At 46.9% G+C, this 26127-nt stretch overlaps 2 protein-coding genes across 2 annotated transcripts; one reads left to right on the top strand and one right to left on the bottom strand.

The window, feature by feature from the left end:
- The first annotated feature begins 19616 nt into the window (after positions 1–19616).
- Positions 19617–20430, top strand: LOC123628385 (protein FAM236D-like). The gene is made up of 3 exons (XM_045538091.1): positions 19617–19713; positions 19904–20067; positions 20284–20430. The coding sequence occupies exons 1-3, from the start codon at positions 19678–19680 to the stop codon at positions 20309–20311; spliced, it is 228 nt and encodes a 75-aa protein (XP_045394047.1). The 5' UTR covers positions 19617–19677; the 3' UTR covers positions 20312–20430.
- A 2793-nt stretch (positions 20431–23223) lies between these two features.
- LOC123628234 (translation initiation factor IF-2-like) lies at positions 23224–25377 on the bottom strand. The gene is made up of 2 exons (XM_045537863.1): positions 24996–25377; positions 23224–23452 (listed from the first exon to the last, which is right to left on the bottom strand). Exons 1-2 carry the CDS (start codon positions 25375–25377, stop codon positions 23346–23348), a joined length of 489 nt encoding a protein of 162 aa, XP_045393819.1. The 3' UTR covers positions 23224–23345.
- Between the last annotated feature and the right edge of the window lie 750 nt (positions 25378–26127).

Here is a 26127-nt window from a genome sequence, read left to right on the forward strand (position 1 = left end):
CACTGTCCCCACTGCTAGTCAACATATAGTGCCAGAAGTCCTTGCGAGAGCAATCAGGCAAGAGAACAGAATCAAGGGTGTCCAAATGGGGAAGGGAGAGATTAAACTCTCACTCTTTGGTGCTGATATGATATTATATCTAGACAACCCCAAGGATTCAACCAAGAGAGTCCTGGAATTGGTAAATGAATTCAGTAGGGCCTCAGGATACAAAATCAATACACACAAATCAGAGGCATTCATATATACCAATAACAGTCAAACGGAGAACCGAATCAAGGACGCAATTCCCTTCACAATAGCAACAAAGAAAACAAAATACCTAGGAATATATTTAACTAAGGAGGTAAAGGACCTCTACAGGGAGAACTATGAAACACTGAGGAAGGAAATTGCAGAACATGTAAACAGGTGGAAAACCATACCATGCTCGTGGATTGGAAGAATCAACATTGTTAAAATGTCTATACTACTCAAACTGATCTACAGATTCAATGCAATCCTTATTAAATTACTAACATCATTTTTCACAGATATAGAAAAAAATAATTTTATGCCTTGTATGGAACCAGAGAAGACCCTGTTTAGCAAAAGCAATTTTAGGCAATAAGAACAAAATGGGAGGTATTACTTTACCAGACTTCAAACTATACTACAAGGCTGTGGTTATTAGAAAAGCATGGTATTGGCACAAGAACAGGGACACAGACCAGTGGAACAGAACTGAGAATACAGATATAAAACCATCCTCATATAGCCATCTAATCTTTGACAAAGCAGACAAAAACATACACTGGGGAAAAGAATCATTATTCAATAAATGGTGCTGGGAAAACTGGATAGCCACATGTAGAAGACTGAAACAGGACCCACAGATTTCACCTCTCACAAAAATCAAATCACGGTGGATAACAGACTTAAACTTTAGGTGTGAAACTATTAGAATACTACAAGAAAATGTGGGAAAGAATCTTATAGACATTGGCCTGGGCAAGTAATTTATGAACAAGACCCCTAAGGCAATCACAGCAACAACAAAAATAAATAGATGGGAACTGATTAAATTAAAAAGCTTCTGCACAGACAAAGAAACGGTCATGAGAGTAAATAGATAACCTACAGAATGGGAAAAAATTTTCGCATGCTACACATCCGATAAAGGACTGATAACTAGAAGCTATTTAGAACTCAGGAAAATCAGCAAGAAAAAATCAAACAACCCCATCAAAATGTGGGCAAAGGACATGAATAGAAATTTTTCAAAAGAAGACAGAAGAATGGCCAACAAAGGTATGAAACAATGCTCAGCATCTCTAATCATAAGGGAAATGCAAATCAAAACCACAATGAGATATCACTTAAATCCAGCAAGAATGGCCTTTATCAAAAAGTCCCATAACAATAAATGTTGGATGGATGGGGAGAGACAGGAACACTCATACACTGCTGGTGGGACTGCAAACTAGTGCAACCTCTGTGGAAAGCAACATGGAGATACCTTAAACAGATACAAGTAGACCTACCATTTCATCCAGCAATCCCATTATTGGGCATCTACCCAAAAGGACACAAGACATTCTATAAAAAAGAAACCTGCACCCGAATGTTTATACCAGCACAATTCACGATTGCAGAGATGTGGAAACAACCCAAGTGCCCATCAATACATGAGTGGATGAATAAAATGCGGTATATGTATACCATGGAGTATTACTCAGCTATAAGAAATAATGGGGATATAGAATCTCTTATGTTCTCCTGGATAGAGTTGGAACCCATTCTACTAAGTGAAGTATCCCAAGAATGGAAAAATAAGCACCACATGTACTCACCATAAAATTGGTTTCACTGATCATCACCTAAGAGTACATTCAGGAATAACATTAATCCGATGTCAGGCAGATGTGGGTGGGGGAGGGGATGGGTGTATACATACATAATGAGTGCGATGCACCCTGTCTAGGTGATGGACACATTTGAAGCTCTGACTCGGTGGGGGGGCGGGGGGGCAAGGGCGATATACGTAACCTAAACTTTTGTACCCCCACAATATGCTGAAATAATAATTGAAAAAATAAAAATAAATAAATAAATAAAAGTGTCAAAAAAATAGCTTGTTATAACTCAAGATGGTTTTAGTAAGTGTCATGGCAACCACCAAGCAAAAACCTATAAGAGATACCCTGAAGACAGATAGCAAGGAATCAAAATGTACTACTAGAGAAAATCATTTAACAACAAAAGAGGACACTTAAGAGAGGAAAGAAAGGAAGAAAGGATCTACAAAATAACCAGAGAATAAGTACCAAAAGTGTAGTATTAAACCTTTACCTGTGAGCAATATCCTGGAATGTAAACGGATGAAAATCTCTAATTAAAAGACATAGAGTGGATAAAAAGAAAGCAAGTCCCAACTGTATGCTGTCTACAAGAACCTCACTTCACCTATAAAGACCCACAGAACCCCAAAGTGAAGAGATGGAAAAAGATATCCCATGCAAATGGAAATAAAAACACAGCAGGAATAGTTCTGCTTATGTCAGATAAAATAGACTTTAAGTCAAGAATGGTAAAAAAAAAAAAGGATAAAGAAGGCCAGTATATAATGATAGAAGGGTCAATAAAGCAAGAGGATCTAACATTTGTAAATATATATTTACCCAGTACCAGGGCACCCAAATATATAAAGCCAATATTAATACACCTAAAGGGAGAGGTTGACTATAAAACAATAATGGTGGGGTACTTCAATACCCCACTTTCAGCAATAGACAGATCATCCAGACAGAAAATCATCAAAGAAACATTGGAGTCAAACTGCTCTTTAGACCCAATGGACCTAACAGACGTTTACAAAACATTCCATCCACAAGCTACAGAATACACAATGTTCTGAGCAGCTCATGGAGCATTCTCCAGAACAGAACACATGTTAGGTCACAAAACAAGTCTTAAGAAATTTGAAAAAAATCAAAATCATGTCAAGTATCTTTTCTGACCACAATGGATTAAAACTAGAAATCAATAAGAGAAGGAATGTTGGAAACTCTACAGATTCATGGAAACTAAAAAACATCCTCCTGAACAACAAACGGGCCAAGGAAGAAATTGAAAAGAAAAATTTTAAAATTATTTGAAACAATTGAAAATGCAAACACAACACTCTAAAACCTATGGGATACAGCAAATGCAGTCCTGAGAGGGATGCTTATAGCCATGGATGCCTACATCAGAGAAGTAGAAAAAAAATCTCAAATAAACAACCTGACGTTATGGCCCCAGGAACTAGACAAAAGAAGACCAAAAATCCTAAAGTTAGTAGAAGGAAAGAAACAACAAAGATCAGAGCAGAAATAAATAAAACAGAGGTTTAGAAAAGCAAAAACAAAAAATCAACGAAACAAAGAGTGAGCTTTCTCAAAAGATGAAGAAATTATTGGTCTAGGCAAAGAATTTATGAAGAAAACCCCTAAGGCAATCACAGCAACAACAAAAATAAATGAATGGGACCTGATTAAATTAAAAAGCTTCTGCACAGCCAAAGAAACAGTCATGAAAATAAACAGACAGCCTACAGAATGGGAAAAAATTTTCGCATACTACACATCAGATAAAAGACTGATAACAAGAATCTATTTAGAACTCAGGAAAATCAGCAAGAAAAAATCAAACAATCCTATCAAAAAATGGGCAAATGACATGAATAGAAATTTTTCAAAAGAATGGCCAAAAAACGTATGAAAAAATGCTCAACATCCCTAATCATCAGGGAAATGCAAATCAAAACCACAATGAGATACCACTTAACTCCAGTGAGAATGGCCTTTATCAAAAAATCCCAAAACAACACATGTTGGCGTGGATGCAGAGAGACAGGAACACTCGTACACTGCTGGTGGGAATGCAAACTAGTGCAACCCCTATGGAAAGCAATATGGAGATACCTTAAACAGATTCAAGTAGACCTACCATTTGATCCAGCAATCCCATTATTGGGCATATACCCAGAAGAACAAAAGTCATTCTTTAACAAAGACACCTGTACCCGAATGTTTATGGCAGCACAATTCACAATTGCAAAGATGTGGAAACAACCCAAGTGCCCATCAATCCACGAATGGATTAGTAAACTGTGGTATATGTATTCCATGGAGTACTACTCAGCTATAAGAAATAACGATGATACGACATCTCTTTGGTTCTCCTGGAGAGAGCTGGAACCCATTATATTAAGTGAAGTATCCAAAGAATGGAAAAACAAGCATCACATGTACTCACCAGAAAACTGGTTTCCCTGATCATCACCTAAATGTACATCGGGGAAGGATACCAATTGGATATCAGACTGGGATGGGGGGTGGGGGGAGGGGATGGGTGTATGCCTACATGATGAGTGCCTTGCGCACCCTCTGGGGAATGGTCATGCTTGAAGGTGCAGATCCGGGGAGGTGGGGGGGGAGGGGATGGAGGTATCACTACATGATGAGTGCCAGGTGCACTGTCTGGAGAATGAGAATGGACGCGCTTGGGACTCTGACTCGGGGGCATGGGCGGGACATGGACAATGTATATGACCTGAACTTATGTACCCCCATGATGAGCTGAAATAAAAAAAATAAAAAAAATAAAAAGAAATTGACAAAGCTTTAGCCAAACTAACTATGGAAAAACGGGAGGAGATGCAAATGAAGAAAATCACAGATATAAAAGGATTCATTACAACTGCTACAAGAAGAATACAAAGGATCGTAAGAGACTATTATGAACAGCTATAAGCCAATTTTCTATTAGTAGTCTAGATTTAGAAGAAATGGGTAAATTCCTGGGCACATACAACCTACCAAGATTGAATCAGGAAGAAATAGAAATCCTGAATAGAAACAATAGGGACTAACAAGAGTGAAGGAATCGGCAAAAAGACCAGTGACCCGATGGCTTTATTGCTGAATTCTACTAGACATTTAAAGAACGCCGAAGAGAAGGGAATGCCTCCAAATACATTCTACAAAGCCAGCATTACCCTTGTTCCACAACCTGACAAGGACACAACAAAAGGGGAAACTGCAGACCAATATGCCTAGTGCACATAGGTGCAAAAAGCCTCAACAAAACACCAGCAGCACATTGAAAACATCATTCACCGTGATCAAGAGGGATTCATCCCAGGACTGTAAGAATGTTTCAACATACACAAGCCAATAAATGAGATACATCACATTAAGAGAATCAAGGACAAAAACCATATGATCATTTTAATAGACGCTGAAAACAGTATTCAATAAAATTCAACATCCCTTCATGATAGAAACTCTCAACAAACTGAGTATAGATGGAACATACCTCAACAAAATAAAGGCCATATATGATAAACCCAAAGCTGATATACTGCACAGAAAAACATTAAAAGCTTTTTTCTCTACGGTCTGTAACAAGACAAGGATGCCCACTTTCACCACTTTTATTCAACATAGTGCTGGAAGTTCTAGCCAGAGCAATTACGCAAGAGGAAGAAATAAAGGGCATCCAGACTGGGAAGGAGGCAGTCAAACTGTCCCTGTTTGCAGATGACACGATCACATATATAGAAAACCCTAAAGACGCTACCAAAGAACTCCTAGAACTAATAAATGAATTTAATAAAGTTGCAGAATACAAAATCAACGTACACAAATCAGTAGCATTTCTACTTTCCAATAGCAAATTATCTGAAAAAGAAATCAAGAAACAACTCCATTTAAAAGAGCCACGAAAAATAAATAAAATACCCAGGAATAAATTTAGCCAAGGAAGTGAAAGACTTTCTACAGTGACATCTATAAAACACTGATGAAATAAATCAATGAAGATGCAAACAAATGAGAAAATGTCCTGTGCTAACGGATTGGAAAAGTTAATATCATTAAAACGTCCGTATTACCCAAAGTGATCTACGTGTTCAATGCAATCCCTGTTAACATACCAATGATAATCTTCACGGGAAAAGAAAAATAATCCTAAAATTTGTATGGATCCACAAAGGATTCCAGTAGCCAAAGCAATCCCGAGCAGAAATAACAAAACTGGAGACATCACATTACGTGACTTCAAAATATACTTCAAAGCTATGGTAACAAAAGCAACATGGTAGTGACATAAAACCAGAACACAGAACGATAAAACAGAGTAGAGAACCCAGATATAAATCTATGCATTAACAGCCAACTGATTTTCAACAAGGGCTCCAAGAACATCTATTGGGGAAAGGGTAGTCTCTTTAATAAATGGCGCTAGGGAAACTGGGTATTCACACACAGTGAATACCCTCACCCTATACAAATATCAACTCAGCATGGTTTAAAGACTTGTGCCTAAGACCTGAGACTATGAAACTACTGGAATAAAACATAGAAAAAATGCTTCATGGTATTGGACTGGGCAACCATTTCTTAAATAAGACCTCAAAAGCATAGACAACAAAAGCACAAATAGACAAATGGGATTACATCAAAGTACAAAGCTTCTGCACAGCAAAGAAAACAATCAATAGAGTGAAGAGAGAACACACAGAATGAGAGAAAGCATTTGCCAACTATGCATCTGACAAGGGTTTAATATCTGGAATACATAAGGAACTCAAACAACTCAGTAACAAAAGAAGGAGGAGGAGGAGGAGGAAGAGGAGAAGGAGAAGAAGGAGGGGAAGAAGAAGGGGGAGGAGGAGGAGAAGAGGAGCAGAAGGAAGATGAGGAGAAACAGGAAGACAAGAAGAAGAAGAGGAGGAGGAAGAGGAGGAGGAGGAGGTGGTGGTGGTGGTGGTGGTGACAGAGGAGATTGATTTTAAAATGGGCAAAAGACCTGAATAGACATGTCTCAAAATGAGACACACAAATAGCCACCAGGTATATGGAAAAAAAAACTCAATGTCACTAATCATCAGGGAAATTCAAATCAAAACCACAAGGAGACATCACTTCACCCCAGTTAGAATGGCTCTTATCAAAAAGCCAAAAAATAACAAATGCTGTAGAGGATGTAGAGAAAAGGGAACACTTATAAACTGTTGGTGGGAATGAAAGTTGGTACAATCATTACAGAAAACAAGAAAACAATGTGGAGTTTCCTCCAAAAATGAAAACTGGAACTACTATATGGTTCAGCAATCCCATTACTGGGTATATGTCCAAAGTAAATGAAATCAGTGTATCAAAGAGATATCTGCACTCCCATGGTTATTACAACACTGTTCACAATAGCTAAGATATAGAATCAATCTAAATGCCCATCTACAGATGAATGAATAAGAAAATGTGGTATGTGTGTATGTGCGTACACACATACACACACACACATACACTGGAATACTACCCAGCCATAAAACAGAATGAAATCTTGTCATTTGAGGCAACATGGATGAACCTGGAGGACATTATGTTAAGTGAAACAAGCCAGGCACAGAAAGCAAAACACCACATGATCTCGCTCATATGCAGAATCTAAAAAATGTTGATTTCACAGAAGTAGAGAGTATAACAGAGGTTACCAGAGGCTGGGGAGGGTAGGGCGGTGGGGAAATGGGAGGGGTTGGTCAAAGGGTACAAAGTTACAGTTAGACAGGAAGAATAAGTTCTGGTGTTCCATTACAAGGTAGAGTGACCATAGCAAATAACAATGTAGTGTATATTTCAAGATAGCTAGAAGAGAAGACTTTGAATGTTACCACTACAAGGAAATGATAAATGTTTAAAGTGATGGATATGGTAATTACCCTGATTTGATCATTATGCAATGTACATGTGCATTGAAGCATCCCACTATACTGAATAAATATGTAGCATTATTACACGTAAATTATACATTAAAAATTAATGAATGAAGAAGAAAAAAATGTCAAGAGTGTGGCTGTTGGTGGGAATGAAAATTGGTACAGTCATTACAGAAAACAGATGGGAAGCTCTGTAAGGGCAGAGCTCATTATTGTGTCTCCAGCTGTCAGTGTGGTCTCCACCCATAGAATTATGGTGATTCTATCCCCAGGATGTAGAGTATCTCTGACCCGTAAATCAATAAACATTTGTTAAATGTAAAAACAACCCAAAACAAACAAAAAGAAAACTGGGGTAAATACTACCAACCTCGCATGATTGTGGTGAAGACTGGATAAAGCAGCCAGCAAGTACACCCCAAGCAAAAAGCATCCATACGAGAAGACACAGAAACCAAAATGCAAATAGAAGTGAGAGACTGGACGCAAACATGTTCTTCAATTACAGCAGACTAAAGAATCACATTTGCAATATACGGAGAGCTCTGATGAGACAACTCAAGAAACACAAGCAAGAACAAACAACAACAGAAATGCTAACCAAGAATTTGAGCAGGCCATTTATAGAAATACAAATGGCCAGTATGAAAGGAATAGGAAACTCCACATCACAAATAGTAATGGAAATAAAATAACAGTCAGATTCCACTTTTCAAACTGCAAATTGACAAACATTTAATGATACCAAGCGGGTATCATATACTGAGGTTCTGATGTTGGTAGTGTGAATTGGTGTAGATTCTTTGGAGTGCCATCTAGCAGGGATCACTCGACTTTAATATATTTACCCTCCTGTGCATCTCCAAATTCTTTCTTCCTGCTGACACCAATCAGAATTAGAACCGGGGTGGGAAAACTGATGATTTCTAGATCAGAGCCCTGGGGGCTCAGATGTCACTGTCTCAAAGTCCATCACAGGGTCATCGAAAGCCTGTTTCAAGAACTGGGCACACCCTTGGGCATCCTCAAGGTCAGGACCTTGGAGGGTTCCCCGGGGCTGAGCCTGAGCCTTGGCTGAGTAGCCTGGCTCTCAGAAATTACAGCTAAAGGACTTAAGGTCTCCATGAGACACGGGTTTCTACGCCTGTGCTTCCCTCAGGTGCCCTACCTTGGCTTCCACTGCCACGTGGGAGAGAAACCTGGAGTTTGATTGTGGATTCCCAGCAAAGCTGGGGCTCCACTCATTGGGAATTTAGGGGTAGTTTGGGGGATCTGTCAGAGCCTCCCTGTCTACTCATCGAGTTTCTTGACATGAGGATGGAGCTGGTGAGGAGGAAGTTGCCACTGGCAAGTACCTGGGCTTGAATTTCAGTAAAGCTTAAAGCTAACAATGTCCAACCAGATCTCTCCTTAAGTCTTCAGGCTTACATATTCATAAATAGAGTAACTTAAAAATCAGGAGCCATCATTTTCGATTAGTCACTTAGTCCTCTCCATTGTTAGAGTGGAGGGGTGGGGCTGGAAACCTGATGAGTGAGTTCAAGGGAGAGTGGGGGAGAGGAAAGGGAAACAATGATATTAGTCAACAAGGCATCTCAGCACTCAAGGCATTTATGAGAATGTATCAACTGCTTGAACAGGGTGTACTCATCTACAGGAGGGGATGGTGGAAATCTAGGCCAGGGACGTGGGAATGGAGTTCCCTGTCCCATGGAGGGGACAGCCCCTTAGCCTCTTTACACCCAGCAGGATGAAGAGCTCTGCTGGCCTCTGACAATAAGTCCTTTCAGATACCACATGCACATCACGCTCCTCGGAAACCATGAATTTCACTGGCATTCTGCTGTGGCTGACTCCTGACCTGACTGTATGAGGAAAGCTGCATCTCCCTGGGACACCTAGAGTGGGGCCCTCAACTTTGCAGGGTGGGCAGCTCAATTTTTCAGCCTTCTCAAGGGAGAACAAACTCTGTAGGACCTCTTGAGACTGATTTCCCTCCAGTGTGACAGATTACCAGCCCCAGGAAGGCTGGGATCTAGATCTCTGGAGTTCACTGCTGACTCCCTGGTACCTAGAACTCAGCCTGGTGTGCAGACAGTAGGCCCTCAACAAACACTTGATGAATGAAGGAAGCAATGTCAGTGTTAGCAAGGATAGTTTTTCTCCATTTTCCAGAACAGGACTGGCCCGGCTGAAAATACAGTGCTCTTCATTTATTTGACAATGCCACAGAGAACCCATTCGGTGGCACAGGCCCGCCAAGAAAGCCTGCTCTTCTGTGAGGGTCTTGGAGGAGCCAGTTCCAGAGAGCCCTGGCATGTTTCCAGGTGAGAGCTTGGAGCCAGCCTCCGCTTCTCTGTCTCTTTCATATCTCTCTCTCTCTCTCCCTCTCTCTCTCTCTCTCTCTCTCTCTCTCTCTCTCTCTCTCTCTCTCTCTCTCTCTCTCTCTCCCTCTCTCTCTCTGCCCAATCAACCCCACCTGCCTCCCCTTCCTGTTCCACCAAGAGAACCCCAGGCCAGGCCTGAGTTCCGCAGGGCTCCACATGGTCCATTCATCACTCTGCTGTCCTCCCTAGGGGAGGAGAGGATACTGGACTCTCAAAAACTGAGACCACGGAGCTGCAGACAGAGAGCCATGAACAATGATCAAGCCCTCTCTGCTGCCCCATGCCCAGGCTTTCCCCAGTGTCTCTGCCACTGGGCCTGAAACAAATTCAGGCACGCTTGATTCTTTTGGCTTTATGACATTTGTTGTCCCTTTCCACATGAATATCCACCTCCTGTGTTTTATGGTTTGTCTCTTGTGGTGGCGGTGGCAGGGAGGAGGGCGTTGTGGAGAGAGAGTTACCACAGTACTTGGCCGTATGTGGTGATTCCCTGTGCCTTGGAGCAGTATTGTTTGTTCCTCAGTCCCTGTTGAGATAGCACTGTGGTTGATGGACAGTAAGCACGCTACTGGTTTCAAACACTTCATATAGGGTGGCTGATGGGCAGTGACTGGGTGATAGCCGTGGGGCCACTGAAGAGGCTTGTGGGTTGAGGGACAGGGAGTTGAGGTCAGAAGGAGGGAGGGTGTCGCAAAATCCACAGGAAAGGCTTTAGAGGCATTAACTTGTACTTTGACCCCTTGGAGAGAGGCCCTCCAGTACATGGCTTCATCTATCACCTCAGGTGGTTTATCTTTTATTATGATACCGTGTCTCAGTGTAAGCTGCTCTTGATATGTACTGCAAGAAAACAGCAGCGGGGGAAGAGCTGAGTCTGGTGGCTGCTTCCCGGAAATGGGAAAAGCCTGGGCTTCTCGGGGACAGGTCTGCTCCTGGCTAAGCCTCCTCCAGGGAGTCCAGTCCCCTGCAGCCCTGACCACCCCATGGTCTAATGGAACCGTTGGGCTCCTAGGAAATTCCCAATCCACCATGCCCCTCGACTTGACGCATTGGGTTCTGAGAAACACCTGGGAAATGCAGAATGCAGGAGTCCTGAGAGCCCCTCCTTCTCTTCTGTTTTCCGCTTCTAGACTATTTTTCTACTGTAATATTTCAAACCTGCCGCAAAACAGATAGAATAATACAGCAGCCACCATTACCATGTAAAAGCGTTTTGCTATATGTGCTGCAGCTCTCCATCTCCTTCTGAATTAAATTCTATGGAGACATAGAAAGCATCCCCAGTCTATACTCACTCCTCTCCTCCCTAGAGTAGTTCCTCCACCCTGGGTGTCTGAATGCTCCTGGCTCTCCATGCGATCTCAGAGCAGCTCCCTCTCTGGCGTGGGTGCTCCCACATTGCCTTACAGATATTGCCCTGATGCCTCCCGGTGAACATGGCGGGATTCTACCCAGAATCCCAACCCAGAGGGCAAAAGCAAGAACATCTCAGCAGCTTTTACAGATAACCCAGGATCTAGTCCCCTCCCACCTGTAGCCTTGTTCTCCTGAGGGGGGGGGCCTGTCTCAGTGTGGCAGCTGAGCTCTTCATCTCCCTTTTTCCAGGAGAGGCCTGGAGCACCAGCCTGAGTCCCAGCCCACCCAAGCAATAAGAGCATATCACTCACAGAGGGGGCTGCTCCCTTGTCAGCTTCTGTCACATCCCATGGACTCAGTGACCAGGCACGGCTGGTGGGAAGGGGAGGAAGACAGGGCAAGGAGACCTGAGTCCTGGGGAGAACCAAACAGTGGGCCTGCTGGAAGAGGGGTGGGATCACCAGACCACACAGCACAGTCCAAGGTGGCCCATCATCCATTTGCTCCATCAAGGTGGTTGGTACCCAGAGGGGCTCACGGGTGCAGGAGCAGGTGTGGTGGGCAGCCCTCTACGATCGCTACCAAAGATCCCCCCTCCTGGCACTCACACCCTTATGTAATTCCCTCCCCTTGAGGGTGGGCTGGACCTAGTGACTCGCTTATAACCAACAGAATTTGGCAAAGGTGATGACGTGTCATTTTCAGGCTTAGGCTGCAGCGTCTGTGACTTCCAACTTGCTGGCATTCATTCTCTCTCTTGGGCTCTTCTTGCATGTGTGCTTGCCCTGAAGGAGAAGGCCAGTTGGCAAGGAGCTGATGGACGTCTCTGGCCAACAGCCAGAAAGGCACCGAGGCCCTCAGGCCAACGACCCATGAGGAAATGGATCCTGACAGCGACCATGTGAGTGAGCTTGGAAGTCGATCCTCCCCCAGTCGCGCCTACAGGTGAGACCGCTCTCCCTGGCCTGACACCTTGAACACAGCCTAGTGAGAGACTGGGAAGTAGAGGACCCATTTGAGCCATGCCCAGGTGCCTGATCCACAGAACTCTGAGAGGAGAACTGTTTACTTTTTTAAGCCTCTATGTTTTGGGGTAATTTGTTATACAGCAATCAATAATCATTAAAACAGCAGGAATATCTGGGGACTGAGGACCGAACACAAGACAAAAAAGACTTGACTAGGGCTGGAGGGCTTCTCAGGTGCCAGGGTGGAACAGGGTGTGCCCGCGTTTTAGTCAGGCCCGGGGGCAAGTCCCAGCTTTGTCACTAATCATCTGTGTGACCTTGGACAAGTTACCTGAAGGCTCTGACCTCAGTTTATCCTTCCATAAAATTTGACTGACATTCAACTTGCAGGACTATTGGAAAGATAAGTGTCAATTTATGTAACTCACATGACAAGAGAGTCTGGTACATAGGAGGCCCTCAGTAAATGGCAGCCACGACTATTAATACAGTTCATCTGGGATCCTGCGTCCTCCTCTTGGGAGATCCCCAGTGACTCAGGAGGGTTCTGGTGTTGAAAACACCAGTGCAGGCAAAATATCTTCCTAGCTAGTAGCACAAAAGCATTTTGTTCTCCAGGAACAGAGGCACACCAGAGTGGATACTTTTCTTAAAAATTCTGTTGTGTGGGAGGCAGCCCCAGCAGGAGGCAGTTCAGTGACCATATCGTTTTTGCAAAGGACCAGATGCTCTCGGCCCTCCCTTCCCTCCCTTCCTCCTCCCTCCCTCGGACACATCTTCCCTCCCTCCTTCCTCACCCCCTCCCTGCCTTCCTCTCTCTCAGGTGCCCGATTCCAAGTTCCTACCCCCACGATTCTGCCTCTTTGCACTAATTTCAATTTCAGCCCTACTGGAAACTCAGCCCTTCTCGATGTCATCCTGGTTTTATACTACTAGATAAAGCCATATCAATGTCCTCATTCTGCAGTGGTTGCCAGCTCCCCCAGGCCACAGAGGATAGTATCTGGGTCACTGGCTTCTGGGGAACAGCTCAGGTGGGCATCAGTCTGACCTCTGCATTATGCCTTAGAGGTGGGCGCATTTGAAGGCCCAGTGTATGCACTGTAGAAAACTAACTGTACCGGGACAGGAGCCCAGGACACATTCCGGACCAGCAATGGAGACTTCCCTCTGCATCACCCAGATCCAAATCAGATGATTCTGAAAGGGCCCCTCCCCATCCAGGACTTTGTCTCTCATCCCTCAGACTTTGCACCTGAACATCTCAACTCTGCTCCTCTACTATAACCTCAACTTTCTCCAAAGCATGGCTAAAATAGGGCTTCAGTGCCCCCCCCCCAGATCTTTCAACTGGGCCCTGCCTCAGGGCCTTTGCACTTATGGCTCTCCTCTGGAACCACCATTTCCCTACTCAGCCTTTCACTTGTCCTTTTGGGCTCTGATGCTCCTACCCCTGTAAAGAACCCTTCCTTCTTCCAAGATCACCCCAGCCCTTGGTGACACGTTCCCCATCAGCTGTGCACACAAACATACGGTGCACTCTTCTCCATCATAGCATTTTGCACGCTGAACTGTCATCTCTGGTGGGTTAATTTGCATGACTGTCCCCACCCAGACTGTCATCTCTGGGGCAGGAGCTCTGTCTTGTTGGTCCCAGAACAGCCAGTACCTGGACACAGGCTTCACATACAGTGTGGGCCCAATAAATATTTCTTGAAAACAATGAGTCAGTGAGCATGTGTCCACTGAGGCTTTGTTGCACCTAGAATCTCTGATCTGGGGCAAGGGTGAGCAGCATCCTTTGTATTTCCCCAAGCTTGGAGCCCAGAGCCCCTCACCCAGCAGGAGCTGGGTGTTTCCAATGAGTGGACTGAGAGCAGTCTTCTTGGAGGTACCGACGGCTTTTCTGCATTCCAGAATTGAATCTGGGCTGGCCGAAAGTAGTTAGGGCAAGGGGTATGAGACTGCATGGGACACAGAGATGGACAAAACTGCTGCCACTGCCTAAGAGGCACAGGACAAGAGTTTGAGGACACTTTGCTCCCTCCTTCTCTTCTGGACAGCTCTCAGAGAGAGGACCCCTGGGTGCCATGGTGCCACCCTCCAACCAATCTGGTGGGTGAGCAGGGGCCATAACTTGGCAAACAGCTGTAGAAACCCAAGTGGCAATGATGGGATTTAATGGAGCAGGGCTTAGTGATAAGGGGACCTCACCTGTAGACCTCACATCCACCCACAGCCCCCGCCCCCCCACACACACACCTGCATGCACACAGGCCACCCCCTGAGCCCCCTGTTCACTGCCCACCAGAGGCTGATTTATACACCGACACAGTCTCTCACATTATACCCTTAGAGGCACACCACTGCTGTTGATTTGGATCCTGGCCACCATGACCCTCCTCAGGCTCTCCTTGCTGTGATGACCCACTTGCACAGGCCCTTTGGTTCCTGGGCCCTCTCAGCTCCAGGGGAACATATATTTCATCTCTCAGTCCCAGTACCAGTGTCCTCACTTGACTGTCTCACCATAGTCATACATTTTCTCTCTGTGTTACCTTGAGCAAGTTGCTCTACCTTTCTGGGCTTCCATTTCCCGATCTACGTAATGAAATCTTTGACTAAGTGACCTGCAAATTCCTGTTCTTCCTGCACATTCAGTCACCCCATAGCTTAGAGGACTGCGATACTCACAGCTACCAGCTGTTCCAGCCAGTCGCCTAGTTGCAAGGCCCCTGAGAGTCCTGCTGCCCTGGGGGCGGGGCTAGGCCTCCCATGGGCCCCTGTGGCTCCATCCCCTAAGACACTGCCTGACACCACTGGCCTCTCATCCTGCCCAAAGTTGTCCCCTTTCCCAGCCCAGAGCTACAAAATGGGTAGGCTGGCTAGAGTCTCCTAGGCCAGTCCCCTTAGGGGACTGCTTTAAGTCTCATGACAGACTTCAGAATCTCTAGCCAGGGCCTGCACACAACCTGGAAGATTGTGGGAGATCGAGGGCTGGACCCTGGGACTCAGGCTAGCCCCTGACTGAGCACCCTCCCTCTGGGAACTGCAGCAGAGGAACCCAGCTCTCTGTGGGACACACCTTTGTAATCTTGTACTGCCTCCTGGTAGCCAATGTTGACTTCTACAAACGCACAGACTGGAAACCTGGATCTACTTATTTGCAGTTTCACAAAATCCCTTCAGTTGCCTGGTCTTGCACTTCAAGTGCTCTTCCTTCTCGCCCTTTCCCTGTCTAACGTCTTTCCTCACTCATTTCAGGCATCTAATCCTCTAGGAAACCTCCACGGACTCCATTACAACCCCCAGGGCTAGGTGGGCACCATGTCTGAGCCTTCTCATGGCCCCCTAAACTTCCTCCCATGGCTCTCTGTTGTACCTGTGCCTTTCCTGGCCTCTTCCCACCAGAGCCACTGGAAGTGACATCTGAGCATAGGCTTGCAGTCATGACCAGCCCTGGACCCTCACAGTTCCTGTAAGGGATGCTTTTTCTCAACACCTCTCATGTTTCAACCATCAAATTGGCAAATATTTAAAGGGGTGAATACCGTCAAGAGTGATGGTGAAGGACCATGAGTACTACCCTGCACTGTTCCTGGGAGTAAGAATTGGTGCCGCCTCTTTGGAGATCCATCTATCAATGGTTATTCCACATTTAAATGCATGTAGGGGTTTGCTCCAAAATTCTGTTTCTGTGTATCTTGTCTAGACAGATACATCCTCTGTGAACAGGGACACTGGAGAAATGTTTCAGGGCATTGAAAGTTGGGGGGAAACCCGAAAGTCCTCGTGTGTGGAAATAGGTAAACAGTTATAGCACATCGCTTAGAACACTATGCAGAAGGTGAGAATGATGAGACAGTTCTCCATGAACTGACAGGAGAAGTTCACCAAGACTCACCGAAAAAAGCAAAAATCAAGTGCCGCAAATACATGCATCATGATCTAATATGTATTTTCTGGTCCCATCAAAGAGAAGCACGTGTTTCTATTATAGAAGGGCATGTATATGTGTGCAAATGCATTGATTGAGGAATTCTTGAGGAAACACACGAAGCTGTTGGTGAGGGGGCTGGTGATGGAGTAGGGTGGGCAAGGGAGACTATTGTTTTATCTGTGTTGTTTTAGTGCGCAGAAATGTGTGCAAGGATTATTTGTGTAAGACAACATTTTAAACAGGTAAGACACCTGTACCTACTACATGTTTAATAAAAAGGAACTGCTATTATTTGTAACCATAAGAATCACTTCCCCTCTTGCAGGAGTTTCTGAGAAACTGGTTTGCAAGGCAACAAAATTTTATTGAGATCCTCCTACGTACCAAGCACTTTCACCTGTTTACCTGTAATTCATCCAGTTCCATCTCCAGGCTGACAGAATCCAGTTGACCCTTCCTCCCTGTAACATCCAATCCAAATAAAAAATTCAGCTTCTTCCTGAATGCCTGCCCACTTGTTAATCCCAGCACCCGAGGAAGCTGGGGGCCAACATGGTAGCATTTCTCGATATGAACTCCATCCACAGTGTGCGGGGTCTTGTCAACATCACTCCCAGCTCCTCTCTGACTCTCCATAAAACTCTGGGTGCATTCAAGGCAGTTGCAGGGAGGCACCTTATTTTCTCGAAGGAGATCCAGAAAGGAAAGAAAATCCTACCAGGCTGGCCAGGATTGTCAGCCTCACCCTGCATCAGGCTCCGGGGAGTGAGCAGCCTGGCCTCCCGTACCAGCCTGGGACTCATTTCTTAGAAAAATCTCAAGGTTCGTGTATAAGTCTGCTCGGGCTGCCATAGCAGAATACCTCCGGCTGGGTGGCTTAAACAAGGCAAATTTATTTGCTCACAGTTCTGCAGGCTGGGAAGTCCAAGATCAAGTTGCTGGCCAATTTCGTTGCTGGTGAGGGCTCTCCGCCGATTTCGTTGCTGGTGAGGGCTCTCCTTACGGTTAGCCGCCTTCTTGCTAAGTCCTCACATGGCCTTTCCTGGGCGTGTGCATGGGGAGAGGAAGGGAGAGAGCCCTGTGGTGTCTTTTCTCAGAACACTAATTGTACTGGATCAGGGCTCCACCGTTACGACCTCATTTCACTTTAATTGCCTCCTAAAGCCTGTAGCTCCAAAAACAGTCACCTTGGGGGTTAGGGATTCAACATATGAATTTGTGGGAGACACACTTGAGTCCACGGCAGTTGGTAAGTTTTTCTGTTGCCGACCCTGACTTTCTGGCATTTCCCATTCCTTGCTGTCCAAATGTCCCCATGGAATCACAGATGTCACTGCCTTGAGATACTGACAGATACAACCACCCCCTCATCCTGCCTAAAGCGGCCTACTACCACATCCCAGGCTTACTAATGGGGAGGTGGATTATCCCCCCAACCCAGAGCACCTGCTGACACATGTCACTGCCACTGCCTTAAGCATCATCACAGACTTCAGAAGCCCTGGGCCGGGTCCTGGGCACACCCTGGCACATCTCAGAGAGAGGGCAGGACGTTGAGATGGTTCCCCAGGACTGATCCTGGCCCCCGAGAAAAACACACTAGAAAACTGCAGAGGAAGGGGCTCAGGGGGCTCGGTGGCAGACACATTTCTAGTCTTGTTCTGCCACCTGGTGGCAGGTAATGACATCTACAGGGGCACAAATAGAAACCTGGAGTTTGATTATGGATACTGGACAAATCTTGGGCCTTTCTCCCTGGAAATTTCCAGAGGCCTTCCTGGGAATTTGGAAGAACCTTCCTACCTAGGAAATGAGTTTCTTTATATGAGGATGGAAGTTGTGCAGGGAAGTGACAGTGTATTAATCGTTATTTGGGTCTTCATTTGTATTCATTCATTTAAGTCAGCAATTTAAACCCAGCTTTTATTAAGCACTTAACCACCACTTATGAGCCTGGTTATTTTATTCGTATAGCTAGTCATATACACAAATAAGAAACATTATTTTCACTTGTTCATCGGTTCATGGTCAGTTAACTCCTAAGTTTCAGTGGAGTGGTGTAGGAGAAAACCTAGTTGGAGTGGATTCAAGGAGAGGAAAGGGAGATAGTGAGGACAGACAATGAGACCTGTTTGCTGCTTGGAGGAGTTTCTGAGAATTTGGCATAACTTGCCTGGAAATTCACTAGATTTTGGTAAGGATTTTTGTGAAAATCAGAAGTAACTATGTGCGTGAAAGCTAAGAGCTCTTTACCTCTGATTTGCACAAGAATCCTATGAATCTCAGAGCTGTCTGGAACCATTGGAACCCGCCTCTCTGCAGCATACCATACAAGTGACCACTCAGGCTCTGTTTCAACACCTCCAATGTTGCTAATCTCATTACCTTATAAAGCCAGTGATGACCTGACTGGTGGGGAGAGTTTCTTCATGTGAATCCCATCTGCTGTGTCTGGGGTCTTATTAAACTTGTTCCCAGCTCCTTCCCCTGACCCTGTCTCTACAATTCTGGGTCCGTTCCATCTAGAACTCTGCTGTGATACCCCACGAGCAAATGTGATGGCGGAGGTCCAATCATAGTTTTTTAGTGGGTATGTACTCAGGGGTCAAACAAATAATGCTGCATTTACCTCCACACTATGAAGATATAAAGAGGCTGCAACGTCTTACATATAAGGATCGCTCTGAGGTTTAACTGCTAAATGTGGGAAAACCAAAGAACAGTAATATGACCATAGTGTCCACATGAATGAAGGAAGGCGACCAACTGTCCCAGTTGGCTTAGGGCTGAGAGGTTTTCCAGGACATGCGACTTTCAGTTTTAAAACTGAAGTGCTCCCAGGCAAGCTGGGACCGTGAGTGACCCTAACATGCAATGGATCACTCATTATCAAATAAAATGAGCCACCCCTAGAAGTCTGCTCATCATGTCATCACGAAGCGGACTCTCAGGGCTGCTCTGCTGAGCAAGCAGAAAGCTGGCTTGAGCCAGCTGGGAGGGCCATGGGAAAGAACAAAAGGAGAGAGAGATTGGAGGGGTGGGAGTAAGAGGCAGTGGGAACGGACGGGATGTGACATACCAGAAATGTATCCACTGCTGCTGGAACACACTGCACTGGGCCCTGGGCTGAGGGAGGGAGGAAAGATGGGTGGCAGAAGAGGGGCTGAAGGGGCGTGGAGGGGGCAGGGCTTTGGCCTCCTTGTAACCAGCAGAGGAAAGAACTTCGCTGGGCTCTTCAAGGAAGTCCTGTTGATCACTACGGGCACATCACACACTCCTGGAGCCATGATCTTCACTCCCTTCCTTCCACCTGTTGAGCTGGTGAGTCCGATGGCCCTCCATTGTAGTGAAATGTCCTCGGGGAGATGGAGGTTGGTCTGTGCAGTCCACTGCTGCACCCCCAGCCCCTGGGACAGGGCCTGGGATGCACATTAACAGTTGCCGAATGAGCTAATGGAGGCCAGGGGGTGAGAGGGGCCATTAGGATGAGGCTATTTCCTCTACCATGCAGATTGTGAAAGGCCCGCATAAGGACCCTGCGGAATGTGTTGTTTTCTCTGACACCACGGAGAACCCATCCGGAGGCACAGGCTCGCCCAGAGAGCCTGCTCTTCTGCGAGAGTCTTGGAGGAGCCGGTTCCAGAGAGCCCTGGCATGTTTCACCAGGTCCTTCAGGTGAGAGCTCAGAGCCATCCTCTGCCTCTCTCTCTCTCTGTCTCTCTCTCTGTCTCTCTGTCTCTCTCTCTCTCTCTCTCTGTCTCTCTCTCTCTCTCTCTGCGCGCAGCCAAGCACACCTGCCGCTCCTTCCTCTTCCACCAAGGGAACGCCAGGCCAGGCCTGAATTCCCCAGGGCTCCCCAGAGTCCACTCATCACTCTGCTCTCCTCTCTAGGGGAGGATACCAGACGCTCGAAAACTGAGACCACGGAGCCGCAGACACAGAGCCATGAACGGTGATCAAGCCCTCTCTGCTGCCTCATGGCGCTGCTTTCCCCGGTGTCTCTGTTGCCGGGCCTGAAATAAATGCTGGCATGCTTGACCAGTTTTGCTTCATGGTATTTGATGTAACTCTCAACACTGACCCCAGCCTCCGGTCAATTGGGGGTGGTCGGCTTTGGCGGTGGTGGGGCTGCGGAGGGAGGCTGTGGTGGTGAGGCTGTGGAGGGAGGCTGTCCGGCCTCCTCCTTGAGGCTGTGCTGCTTGTCCCCCAGTCCTGCTTGCAATGGGCTGCAGCCAGCCATCAGTGAATTTCCCGCAGCTGACAGCTCTGACCCTGATGGGGCACTCATATGCAGGAATGAGGAAGGAAGAAATAGCATCTCTCTCCCCACCCCCGCCCCAGCAATGTACACAGTCTTCATAGCTGACAAAAACTGGGCAGTGTTTACATGGGGAGGGTGACGGCCACGTGCGGGTAGAATCTGTGGGTTTTAAAGAAAGGTCTTTGACCCCTAACCTTATAGAGAGCTCCCAAGCACCCCAAACCCACCGCAAGACAGAACCCTTCCCACAGACCAGCTGGTCTCCAACTGCACATTGTTCCTTCTCATATGATAAGGGACTCTTGCCCTCCTACGGTGACCTTGATATAGACTGCAGCATATTATCTGCAGGAGAAGTCTGTTGGGAGCAGGGGTAGAGCATATTTGTCCCTTTAATCTAACCCCATGGGGGAGGCCCTGTTAGAAACTGCATCACCAGGAATCACCCAGGCCAATGCAGAAGCGGTGGGCTCTTCAGACACACAATATGGGGTGAGGGGACCTCATAGGGGCCGCCATCAAATCGCATTGATCTGCTTCTTTCCTGAATGAGGAGCCGAATCCCACTGAGGCCCCTAGACTCAGGCCCACAGCTTTGTAGAGTTGGTGGCTCTAGTGTCTCAGCCTGCTCATGGGAGAGCAACACTCTGGAGGACCCACCCCCACGGGACCCATCTTCCCCGCTGCCACCTTCTCTCTCATTAACACTGAAATAAATCTGGAAGGCATTGGTGGTTTTATGCATCAGTATCTTTCTTACACCTCTTCAGAAAGATATTCATTTGGTTGGGATCAGGCTGGCGGTTGAGGTGGGGGGAAGTTTAAGACATAGCCACATATTTGGGCCCACGTACTTGGTCCTAGTCATGGGACAGCATTGTTTGTTCCTAAGGACCTGGTAGGACTGTGGCCTATAGACAGTGATTTTTTTCCACAGGTATCTTGTTCTGATCTTGAGGAGGGCAATTCAATGTAACCAGGAGGAAAAACATATCCTCTCTCCCTGTCCAAACACACATACCCTTCATATCTGACAAGGGATGTGGGCTTCAAATGGGGAGTGGGTGGCTTGGGATTTTGAGGAAAGGCCTTAGATTGAGGTACACATAATCCGCCCCACCCAACCCCACCCCAAACTGAGACAGAGCCCTTCGAAAACACTTGCCCCCTTCGCTTCCCATTGCATATTCCCATATTATGATATTCCCCCACCCCACGCCCACCATGAGCCTTTCCTTCATGCCAGCAGAGGAAAGGGAGTGAGGGGTTAACAACGAAATGTTCTCTGGACCCTACATATCCTAGAGTAGGTCCTGCGGAGTTGGTGCCAGGATCCCCGGCGTATGTGTCTATAGGGGCACAAAAAGGCTTCCCGAGGCCAACAGGCAGGGCTGTAAAATGTGTGTATGAATCCCTGAGGAACAAGGATAATTTTAGGCTAATTATTATGAACATTATACCCACCAGCGCCACTCTAAGGCATGGAGAATACCGGTCCTTTAAAAACCCGCTGGTGCTGGCCGGTGTAAATTTGGTAGGGTTGTGCTTTCATCAGATCCCTCCCTGCTCAAAAGACCTCCGTAGCTTCCCAGGCCAACCAAATGAGGTCTGGGCTCCTCAGTCTGCCCATCAGGGCTCTTCTGGGCTTCACCCCAGGCTGATTTAGACTTATCTCTCATCCCTGAGAGCAGTTTTCCCTCTGCATAAACAGGAAAACTTACACATTCGTACATCCGTGCCTTTGCTTCTGAAAAGACCTAATTGTCATCGTGCAACACACTGAGCTCCGGCTCTCCCAGGCTACAGGGGTGAGCATCTGCTCAGAGGCTTCTGGGAGTCAGCTCCGGTGAGTGCCACACTTAGCCCCTCGCCCATCACGCCTTAGAGATGATGGACGTAAAGCCCCCGGTGTGTGCACTGTAGAAACTGCACAGGGACAGGAGTCCAGGGCAGCTTCCAGACCTGCCACAGGTGGAGTCTTCTCTATGGCTCGTCCAGGATGCAAGAGCAGCTGCTTTCCGAAGAGCCATTTTCCACTGCAAGTTTTTAGCTCTCAGCCCTAAAGTCCACCAACTGAGGATCCTGGCTCCTGGACTTGTCCCCACCCCCACATCATCATTGCTGCCCAGTTTCCCCAAATTCTAACCTTCCAGTTCCACTGAAGAACATGGGACTCTCCAGATGCCCACAATACCCTGCCTCAGGGCCTTTCAACTTACTGCTCCCCTAGTGCTTCATGCTCAGGCAGCATCTCAATACAAGGAAGCCCTCCTCTCTCTCGGACGCCCACCACCCAGGGTCAGGTGTCTCTCCTCTAGGCTCCCGTACCGCCTGCTTCTTATCTCCAACCCAGCAATTAATATACCCAACTGCCACATCTGGCTGATTTACTTACATGACAGCCCCGTCTACACTCCCAGATATGGGGCAGAGGCTGAGTCTGGCGTATTCTTGTATCTCCAGTGCCCGGCACAGTGCCTCACATATAGTAGGTGGTCAGTAAATGTATGTTGAATAAATGAGTCAATGAGCAAGGTGTCTAATTCATTAATTTTTTATTTTTCCCTACATTCTAGAGAACTAAGAAAACACAAGTAAATATCAGATGTATTTTTGTGCAACAGACACTGACCAACGTTTTATTTTACCTTTTTATATTTGGAGAGGGGGATCATTGTACCGGTAAAGTCTTTCAAGCTTTCAAAGAACAGCTTATTCCAATGCTATAATATATTCCAGACACAAAAAGATATAGTGTCCCAATTTCTTTTATGAAACAGCAAATCTCTCCTTCTAAAACTGAAACAAAGAACAATAAAACATTTGACCAATGTCATTCACAAACCCAGACGCTCAACTTAAATACTTAATCAAATGTCTACAGAACCAAGGATTTTGAAAACATGGTTAGGTATGGCTTTTGTTTCAACCTCGATATAATACTGTCATCATTTAGTTTTAGCCAGTTTATTTCCTACAAATTGTTTGTCATTAGAGAAAAGTCAATTAAAGCAAACAAAACTTTGCAATGTACAAGTTGAAAGCTAAATCACCAAGAGACACAAAGGAGAACTGGAGCACAGATACCACGGGTGGTACGTTCTCCCTAACCCCACTCTATACCCCTCGACTCTTCGAAAGTCACAGCCCCAGTGCCCACTGCTGCAGGGCCCCTTCGACTACCTGCAACAAAACAAAGTGAGGACTCAGCCTCAGCCTTCACCGGTGGCAGGAGGAGCCCCTGACCCTAGCCTGAGATTGTAACCAGCACTGGCACTGTCCCCGGTACCGGTAATTGCTCCAGCCATGGCTCTAGCCCTGGCACTGGCACTGGTACGGGTGCTGATGCTTGCTTCAGCCATGGCAGAGGCCCTGGAACTGGAACTGGCACTAACACTGGCACCTGTCACGTCACCAACAGCAGCTGCATTTCGGGCACGGGGTATTTCCTCCTCTTCTTTCAATGCCTCATTTACTGCCACGGAAAGGATCTGGGGTGGGTGTCATTCACTTTGGCCACAAACTCCGGGACTTCCATCTGTCTTGTTTCCTTTGAGAGCCCCACAAGAATACCTAGAGCAGGGGATTGCTGCTGGACGCCTACTTGTGCACCAGATACTTCTGTTGCACACAAGCTTTGGTGATGAGCTTCATGGGCTCCCTAAAGATGAAATGCTTTTTAGACGAATGTACCTCCAACAAACACCCTCAATACCTCCCAGACCACCTCCTCAGGGACACAGCTGGCCTGCATGAAGATCAAGTCCAGAGTAATCATCAGGAGCCGCCCAGTCTTTGGTGTGCCCTGGTCGCCTGTCAGGCCCCAAACCAGGGCAGGATCGATTTTTGTGATCAGGACATAGGAGTGCTCTGTTGGATCAAGTTCCTTCACCTAGAACCCAAAGACTACCTCGGGGAGGTCAGAGGCTCTCTTGAAAATCTCGGGGAGGAAGCTCCTGTACCTTTTGATGACATACTTCAGCATGTCTGCCCTTTTGATCGGCACCGTCTTCCGGTTCTTAACCAGCAGGTACTGCACCAGCTCGGCTACTTTCTAGCTCACAGGGTCTCTGGGCATGCGCATCAGGGATGTCGGGGGCCCGCGGGGTACTTGGGGGGGCCCCTAGGGGTTGCCGGGGTCCACAAAGGAACTTGCAGAAGCACCTGAGCAGGGGCTCCATGCCTCAGAAGAAATGCTCCCAGGGCTCCAGGGAGCACTTGGTGTCCCCGCTGTAGGCGCCCCCGTGGGGGGTTCTTGGGCAAAGGAGGAGAGAAGGAGGAGGCCACGGGGCCTCTGAGCCCCGCAGGCCCTGGGTGTCACCTCTACCGCGGACGTTCTCACCTGCGGCTTTGGCTGGCCCAGGAAGCAGGAACTCTGGGAAGAGATGCGCGTCCACGGGCATTCGGCGGCCACAGCGCTGTGTGCGAGGCCGCGAGGACGGTGACGTCGCCGCGGCTGCAGCGGCGGCTGCTGAGAAGACCCGGAGCCCCAGGGTCTTGAGTCGGAGGCCGCCGCCCTCAGACCCGGAGGAGGAGGGAGCGGGAGGGGAGGGGTCGGGGCTAAGCCGCCGCCGCCCGGGTCTTCCCCGAGCTGTGGGAACCGGCGGGTGCCGCCCCGCAGTGCCTCTTCTGGTAGGGGACAGTACAGCAGGCTGGGGCCTGAGGGATGCGGGGGCGCTGCTCCCAGAGGTGGGGCCTCTGATGTGAGGCTTGAAAGAGACCATAAGCCTCAAGGCCAGGCCCAGAGTGAACGCTTAACAACTGCTAACTGTCATTGTGAAGAATCAGATCATTCTGGATTGTCTTTGTCTCCCCTCTTTCCCTTGTGGAGAAGGCTCTCTAGCAGATGTCTCTGTTCCTGCCTGTAGGCATTTATCCAGCAGCTGCCCCTGCAGCTTCTTCTTCAAATAATCTACCCGAAGCTGCTTTGCTCAGTGCCTGACCCAGAGTAACCGCTTAGTGAATGTTCCTTTGATTATTACACGGTGCCATACCTCTTATCTACATTGCTCCTACCCTGTGGTCATCCAGATGCGGAGGAAGAACCTGGGGAACAAGTGACCTCCATGCAGAACTGCAGATGTACTTCCTTTTCCTTATGATCAGCGGATCTGAGGAGCAAAACATCGATTCTCTGGTGTATCATTTCTCTACCGGACAGTCCAGAAAGTTATTGTTAACTATAATCTAACTTTCCAAATCACCATTCTTAATGACATTTTCTTGTTACTGCTCTCTCTTCCGTGTCACTGGGCCTCGTTTTTCCTCTACAAACTGCTTCCTCCCATTTCGCCTCTCATCTGAGATTCGGGGACCCTCAGTAAACTCCTGCTCTGAGGTCAGTCCCCAGGAAGCCCACAGATAAATAACAAGAAGATTTCTCCACCCCAGCCAGTGCATTCTTTTACTATATCATGTGGTACAATTTAGCACTCCTTTCCCCCCCACCTAACCTTTCCGGACAGTAACCCGTG

This window comes from Lemur catta, chromosome X (genome assembly GCF_020740605.2).
Source record: "Lemur catta isolate mLemCat1 chromosome X, mLemCat1.pri, whole genome shotgun sequence".
Classification (NCBI taxonomy): Eukaryota; Metazoa; Chordata; class Mammalia; order Primates; family Lemuridae; genus Lemur; species Lemur catta.